Below are 8,778 nucleotides of genomic sequence, written 5' to 3'. Positions count from 1 at the left end.
GTCTGGTGAACAGTTTCTTTGTTGTTATGGCCATGTGTTTCTGATCATTAATGCATCGAATCACTGGATTATGACCAATTAAAATGTTTTAGGGGAGTACACCAACATTTTATGAAGAAGTTGCCTGATATTTCATGATGCTATGAAATAAGAAATGTCTTCCCAAGAGCTCTGTAAAGAGATCCAGCCCACAACATTATCCTAATCTGGTCAAAGCAAAAACATTATAGTTAAGGTCTGAAAATAGTTTAACCAACTCCACATGTTTACATTTGTGATAGTAGGATAGACAAAGCTTATATCGGGTATTTCTCAAATAACCATTTGGTATGTATAGGTAGCATCTCATGGCTAATGTGGAGAGTTGATGACGCCAAGTTGTCACTATTTGTTGATGTCCCCTTACATTAAGCTTTAGAGTTGTTTTTACCTCGCTATCATTCTGCTGACTGGTTGTGAGACAAGTGTGGGTCCTGATCTAGCTGGTGCTAAAATATGTTTACCTCTGAAAGCAGTAACTTTCATTTGTATTATACATTTGTTTTATTTAGAGATAGCTCTCAGTTTGTGAAAATGGCAGCTGGTTGTAAAACATCATGCGCTTAACCTTTATTGGCCACTGGCTCTTAATAGTGCATCATTACTGAAGTTTCTATTCTGAAATAATGAATATCGGTTCAGGATTTGGATAATGGACAATTACTGCAAGCTTTTGTATGTTTTGTCTTTTTTTTCTTTGCTTAGATTATTTTTCTTTATATGTCTGATATGTCAAATCTCATGTGTCATTAAAACTAAAGCATAAACATTGGAAAAACAGTATAATCTGCCGTATCAGATTGTGAAGAGTTCAAGGAATCCAGTTACTGTAATACCTATATTCTTTTCTTGAATAGGACAGAACTGATAATTTTTTGTAAGATTTAAATATTTGTCAATCAAGGAACAAATTGTAGTATGATATGCTAGAATTAGGAACCACACATTTTAAATTTAAAGGTTATGCTAATTTAGCCTAAGATTTTACAGCATGCAAAATAAAAGGTTTGTGATTCATTTCTATTTCCAAAATTAAATACATTTTGCTGAAGATCGTATTTACATGACCAAGTAATGATGATCAAAATGGAGTTCAGGAATGACATAAATTAAAAAAGGGCAGCTAATTTAATTTTATCCACATACATGTTTTAAAGTATAGCTGCTCAGAAACAGCTATACTTTAAAACTCTCTTACTTCACTTTGTAAGGAGAGTATAATGGCGGAAAAATATAAATTAGCTGAAGGATCAAGTCATCAGTGAAGATAAACATCTCAGGTAGGTCAGAGGTTTGAAATAGGGAAATCCGTTCTCATACTAATGTTCCACTTACAAGGCACTATCAAAAGAATTGCTGTTTTTTTTTTTTTTTTCATGTGTTTGATCTTATCAAATATAACTGGCCCCAAAACCTATCAGTGGGAGTTCAGACTGAGTGGAGTTATCATGACAAAGGCTTGAGAAGGCGAACCCAGGTGAGGCAGAAGAACCAAAAGAAGATAATCAGAGCATTTGTTAAAGCAACAGCCAAAGGGCATGCAGGCATAAATTAGCAATCCAGCAAACGCCGACTGAAAACCGTCGAGCTAATAGTTCATGGTCTCATGACGAACATGCAGTCACACCTCCTGTGAGATTCTTATCTAACTGGAATTACTCCATGCCTTTTTCTTCTGGATATTTCAGTCACATTACTGGATGCTGTGATAACAGAGAAGTGGGTTTTCTGCCTCTTCACACAAATAAGCAAACTTGGTGCATTTGTATTTGTTGAGCCAAGACAAATTTAGTGTCTTGTGAGGATTATTGTTTGGCTTCTGATAAAGTATAAGGCAACAGGAACACCGTGCTTTTCAGATACAAGCAGAACTATCAGAAAGATCTACAGAAAACTGGAGAATGCTGTATCAATTTGGACTTAAAAGAGAAATAACACAATTCGCAGAAAATAATGTAGCATGTGTAAAATAAAAAGTTACATTAACTGCTGGATATCTGTGTCGCAGAGCTCAAAAGAAACTTATATTTTCACCTGTTCCTGTAAAGCTGCTCTCATGAGGATAGCATTAAGGGCAAAAGACTTGACAATAGAAAGCTGACTATGTCAGGTCATGCAAAACCTATTAATGTTTTAATAGAGATTAAAATATTTAAACTAAGTACACAATTGACATTAAACATGTCCTTATGACCGCCATATCTTGTGTCTTACCAATTTTGTTCAAACATCATTAATTCCTTTTCCCTGAAAAAATCAACAGCTCCTAATTTCTGGTCAGTTTTAGATAAAGCATAAAATCCCCCAATCCCTCCCACTGGAAACACAGAATTAATTACTTTACATGCACATATAAATTCGGCCACAAGAGGGCACTTTTCTTTCTATCAGTGTTTTTATTGTTTTATTGCAGCTTTTATCATCTTATTTTTAATTTATTTCAAATGTTGTACTAATAACTTTTTTATTCTATCAATCTGAATTTGTAAAGTTGAAAAGTGTAACAAATACTCAGAGCATGCATCCACTAATTCAACATAACATTATTAAAAAGTAATCTAATCTAAACCTAGAAAGAAAAATATCTAACCTGGAAGTAATTCAGTAAATTACCTGCATGTACGCAGTGTAATTTGGTTAAAATGGAATCTGGTCTGTGCTGGGAATTAATTTCTAGAATTATATTTCAAACTCTCTGCATTGCAAGATGCTCTTTCTCATGGTTGTCAAAAAATGATTTGTTTTTAAAGCTTATGGAAATGGAATACACCATTTTTTCCATTACATACTCTGTGTATTTAGGAAGGAGGGGGCTTTTGCAATGCTATGCAGAAGAATGCACTCCTGAACTTTATCTCCATTTTGTTGGCATTTTATGCCAACACAAACCCATGAAGTTTTAAATAATGTTCTTAATTATCATGTGTATGTATGCTGTGCATGTAAAGTCTGCCTCATAATCTCAAACATCTAAAGAAACTTCATTCCAACCAGTTGCCTTGAGAAATCTCCTAATTAGTAAATAAAGTCCACTTGTGCGTAATTTAAATTTGGTATGAACACAGTTGTTCTGTGAAGGTCTCAAAGGTTTGTTAGAGAACATCAACAAATAAAGGACATAATGAAGACTAAGGAAAACACCAGTAAGGTCAGGGAAAAAGTTGAGACCATAATAGCTTAGTTAACAACTTTGACTAAACATTACACAGACGGTTTGTTTCAAGCGGGATTTTAAAGGATTATAATGTTCTGACATGACTTGCACAAGTATTCATATACTTCTGACATCTGAACAGTCTTTGCTGTGAGCTATCCATTGTAGCTCTGGATGTATGCTTAAGGGTTGAGTCCTACTTTAAGGTGAACCTCTGTTCCTGTCTTAATAGGTTTTCTTACAGGACTGCCCTGTATTTAGCAACGACACTGACACACTATAATAATTTCCACCTCATGATGCTGTCATCAATGTGGTTCTCTTTCAACTTCAGGTTTTAGTCTCACGTGACCAGCATCTTGAATGATTTTTTTTACAGTACACGGACATGCCATTATATAGGTAGATTGTAAGTGGAGTCTATCAATACTCTCCTTGTCTGTCCTGTCAGTTTAGGTGGACGGGCATGTCTTGGTTTGCATTTACACCATACTCCTTACGTTTCCATTCAATTTAATGATGTAATTTGTTCATTTATGCTCTCTAAGAGGGGGCTTCACAAAACAGCTATTTATGTAGACGTGAAATTATACACAAGTGAATTGTATTTGCTATAGTTCTTCAGGCAGTTGGTTTCGCTGGATTTTACTTAGGGTTATCAGGATAATGTAATGAGAAATGGAAACGTGTCACGTACATCATTGTACTTTCTCTTCACAATAATGTGCTACTCTGATTTGGAACATTACATTCTTTCAAGTTTGTTGTTGCAACAGGAGAAGCGTGAATGCTTTTGAAAGACATTGCGGTTGCTGTTGAAGGTGTCACCGCCGTTGCCCTGCTAGGCGCTGTCCGATGGCTGTGGTGCTGAAACTCAAAGCGACACATCTGACAGCGCTTCTTACTGTTAGAGCAGGTGCCCAATTTTAATTACACGGTTTAATGGGGCGCATCTGTCACATGATGCTCGTTGTGACACCAACCAGATGACAACGGATCAGAAAATCAATCTTAACATCTCTTTTGTGTAGCTCTTTATTCTCTCTCTTTTTTTTTTTTTTTTTTGTCTATTCCGGTAGTTGTTTCACGGTTAGATTTAGCATCCCTGTTCTCGGGTTTTGCTCCAGCGGGACCGTTACACAAGTCTGTGAACCGGATGGAGCTGAACTGAAACCAGGTCAAACTCACACTTAGAGAAAAACAAGAAAAAGAAGAGAGAAAAAAACGCACATGGGAGAAAAAAAAGTTTTTAACTGATTTGATGCCGAGCACATGTTAATTATTAACATAAACAACCTGTGTGGTCAAATGAAGCCGTGCAATATGGGAGAACATGGCGGACAATGTCCACGGAGAAAGCGGCTCTGCTTTTGCTCAGTCTAACGAAGAAGAATACGAGTGCAAAATCTGCTACAACCACTACGACTTGGACCGCCGCATGCCCAAAGAGTTGAGCTGCTCCCACACCTTCTGTCAGCAGTGCCTCGAAACTCTGCACTCACGAGAGGGTCGAGGATGGAGGATCGGCTGTCCCGTGTGTCGCCATCGGACTCCGGTTCGGGAATATCAGGTTCAAAATCTCCCGAACAACAGGGCGCTGTTCGAGGCTCTTCCGCCTAGAGAGCATCAACGTCAGAGCTTATCAAACACGGAAGAACAACAGACAGGTCCGTCCGGATCTTTTGCCACCGAGGAACGCTGTGAGACCTGCAAGAACGTAGCCTTTACCACGGGCTGTGTCTGCGCCATCTTCTCCTTCCTCTCCATGGTGGTGCTTTTATTTCTGGGCCTCATTTTCGTGCACAACTTTAACCATATAGCGTCGCCTGTCGGCCCAGTTTGTCTGTTCGTCGCCAGCGTCCTGGCTCTGCTCTCTATAATATTCACTTGGTTGATGTGCATGCTGAAGTATGGAGCAGAAACAGAAGCGAGCACGCTTAGTTCCCTCTCCTCTAATGTAATGTGATCCTCAGAGTTCGAACTGGACTTTTGAAATGGGATATTTAGAGGTGTGAAATTCAAGGCCTTGACGCGCCTCCATAGTGAATTTTGAGAACAATTCGGATTGTCAATAAATGACTGTGTGCTTTATGAAAATGGACAAATTGTGTCGGGAATTGTTGTTGCTCATTTGTTTGATTTTCCTTTATTGTGGTGAGGAGCGAAACATAGCCAATTCATACCTTATTTTCAAACCTCCTGTTGCCCTTTAAGTCCTTCTTATTTTCAGTATCTTCAAACAGTCCATTTCATGCCAGCACAGCTTTTTTTTGTCAGGGTGGTACTGTCTCAGAGGCCAGAATAGTGCTAAAAAAAAATAAATAAATAAATAAAATCACTACATGGAAAAAACAATACATATGTACTTCATAGAAAGGCCAAACCTAGACTGAAATAACCAATAGTGATCACAGATTCCTTTGAGTCTACTGAGACACTGTTTTCTAAGAAAAGTTAAAAACTTCAATCTCTTGTTGCATTCTCAAGTGCAGACGGCAGTTCCTGCCCAAGGCGACGATTGGTGCACCCGCTTCGGATGTTATCATCCCATAGAATGGCGATTATCAGTGGTTATCAGCCCCATTGAATGGCCTCAGTTGGTCCCTGCTCTGCCTGGAAGCGGGTGATTATGTCAGAAGAACTGATACTGCCAATGGCAAATGGTATCATTTGGCTCTGGATCAATTTGCTCTTTACCTATCTTTACATACCTATTGCAGTGCAGTTTCATTCTACTTATATTGTAGAGTATTGTATGCACTTACTTTTTTATTGTAGTTATGTACGTATTTCATGAACTTTAGAGATAAAAAAAAAACTCTTCAAAGTTCCAACACTGGTCAAAGTATTTTATTTGATCGAGTTTTTACTGTACTCTCTTGCTGAAAACTGTGACATTTTGTTCCAGCCATTTAACATAGTTTGTATAAAATGTCATTGTCAAGGCAGCCCAAAACGTTGCACTGTTGGGTGCAATGTCAGGAACTAAACATTCTTCAAAAGAGCGCTCCATTTTGTACCTAAAAAAAGTTGTGTAATAAGTCATCAAAGCTGCCAAACAGTGAAAGATCAACAGAGCACTTGAAATAAGAAAAAATAGTCAAACTAAAAAGGTAAAAAGCAAAGAGGTGAAATGACTGGAACCGTCCTTATTTATTTAGATAAGATTTATATAAAAGCACATCTTATTAAAAAAAAAAGTCTTGCATTGCAGCAAAAAAAAAAAAAACGACAATCCACGCTTCTAATAGCTTAAAAGACTGATTAATTAGAAAAGTTTAGATTGAGCTGAAATCTGCAAAATAAAAAACTTACATACTAAAGCATAACCTCAAATGATTTCAAAAATCAACATTGTCTTATGTGAGAATATCCATAAGTTGTATAACAATCTGTTTGTGTTTTATTAATCAAATTGATGTATTATTTGCTAAGGCACAGTTATTTCAATCACCTCAAACCTATTTATCTCATAACTACCTCTGTGTGATCACAGTGACTCCCTATGGTGGAGCAGGTCAGCAGGGAATCCCAGATCAATAACCCTGAGGGGACATGAATCATTCAAAGAAAAAGAAATAACTATGAGGTAGGGGGCCTAAATACATAGTTTTGTAATGTGACAAAACATTAGAAGTGCAGATGCCCTCCTGGAGGGTTCTAAATCATCTCATAACTGTTTTAAGGTTATTCATTGGCAGTTAATTATTAATTTAGTGTTTTTTCACATAATTTTACATCTTCTAAAAATGTGGGCAAAAATAACAATGCGAACTGACTGGGCTCAAAGACTTATGATAAAGCTGATGTCTCCATTGTGCTGATTCCGAGTCACACAGTAGGCATTTATATCCACCCAGTGTTGTTCTAAGTGGAGACAGTGGTCTCCGTAGTTAAAATCCATCCCTTTTAGGTTCCTCAAAAGAATTCCTTCTTTTGGTCAGTGAGTAATGCCGCTTAAATGCCACCATGACAAAAGGTTGAGAGAGGAAAGAAAAAAAAAGAAAGAAAGGAGGGGTGGCAAACTTCTACTTGGAGCAATATAGGCAACACTGTGTCTGGGGCAAAGGGGCTCATGTCATGGGGACTGTAGGGCTTAAAGTTAAAGATTACTTTGAAATCTGCATCCCCTACCATCAAACTCTCCTGGTATCTCCCCACCCTTCCTCCTCCCTGCAGCCATCACTTCAGCTCCCAAAAAATAAAAAGCTGTCTCCACAGAAAAGGGGATGAGTGGAGAGTAGATCCTCTTTGATGACAGAGAAGGATCCTTTTGTTCCCTAATCCCCACAGAACCCCCCTGGCACCCCTTTTCCCCTCTCTCTATAAGTCCAATTGGACATTAAGTGGCTTCAGTCAGGGGTTCAAAACATATTTGTTTACCTTTTCTACAATACACGACAAGAAGGGGCGGAATGAATCACAAACTTTATACTTTCAATGATTTAAATCATTTATTAAGCGGAACAATTAAAAAAAAATAAACGTGTGAAATAGCTCAGGGTGAGTCCCAGGGTACCAACCATTATTTTCTGTGCACAAATGTCAAGAATCGAACAGAGACAGTTGTGGGATACACATCTTCCTGCAACTTGCCTTAAGTGTGTGCAAAGTGTGTCGATGTGTCATTATCAGATTGGACACACATATTTCACAGGGGAGATGAAAGTCTTCCATATACTTGTAACATCTACCCTCTGTTGGTGTGTGACCCATCAGAACCTCAAAGACATCGCCCGAGGAAAGTGATTATCAACTCTCTGTACGCACTTTGACTCGTCATGTGATCACACGCTTGTGTATGCGGGGGTGTTCGAGTGTGTGTGTCTATGGGGTGTGTATTTTGCGGATGAGGGGACGTGGGGTAGAATGAGTGTGCAGTTGTCAAAATGTCCCTGAAAAGACATATGGTCTAAAAAGCATGCAAAACCTCCAGAGTCAAGTGACGTGATCTCAATGTTTAAGGTTAAAAGTGTCAAACGAAGCTTATCTTGCAACTTCACCTTAATCTCGTCGCCCTAAACATGTCAAAGAATATGTTCTGTCTGTATTATGTATGGACACGGACATTTTCCTATGCCAAATTGAAACAAATGACATGATAAATCACAGGAAGTATAAAATCTCCCTCTTGTGTGTGTGAAAAAATGTTTGCATAAAAAAAGGGATTGGAAAATTAACAAACTGTTAAAATGACTACAAGGGAATTTCTAAATTCTTCCAAACTATTAATTTTCAGAATTTTTTTTTACCTCAAGCTATAGTTTAATGACAAATCATTATTAAAAGCACACCCACTGATTTTGTTGTGTTTTACTGTCCACATTGTTTCGCAAAACTGGGAACTAAACCCTGAAGAACCCTAATAGAATACAATGTCTGCAGATGGTGTGTATGTTCTACCAACTTAGCCACCCTGTTTCCCAAGGCAGTCTTCTTTTTATAAAAGATTGCATGTCTACTAACTGCAAATTATGCATATTTGAAAAAAAATATATGCATCATTTGTATATATGTTTTTTCTTCTAAAAAAATGCTTTAAGTCAGCAACTAATGTACTTAAGATAGGGCTGGACTGGGACCAA

General features: G+C 37.7%; 1 protein-coding gene across 1 annotated transcript; it reads left to right on the top strand.

Moving 5' to 3' along the window:
• The first annotated feature begins 453 nt into the window (after positions 1-453).
• LOC116721441 (RING finger protein 224-like) lies at positions 454-8,774 on the top strand. Its single transcript, XM_032565157.1, has one exon. The coding sequence runs from the start codon at positions 4,527-4,529 to the stop codon at positions 5,157-5,159; it is 633 nt and encodes a 210-aa protein (XP_032421048.1). The 5' UTR covers positions 454-4,526; the 3' UTR covers positions 5,160-8,774.
• Positions 8,775-8,778: the final 4 nt, after the last annotated feature.

This window comes from Xiphophorus hellerii, chromosome 6 (genome assembly GCF_003331165.1).
Source record: "Xiphophorus hellerii strain 12219 chromosome 6, Xiphophorus_hellerii-4.1, whole genome shotgun sequence".
In the NCBI taxonomy this organism is placed as follows: Eukaryota; Metazoa; Chordata; class Actinopteri; order Cyprinodontiformes; family Poeciliidae; genus Xiphophorus; species Xiphophorus hellerii.
The sequence above is the reverse complement of the archived record's forward strand: the minus strand, read 5'-3'. Positions and strand labels throughout refer to the sequence as shown.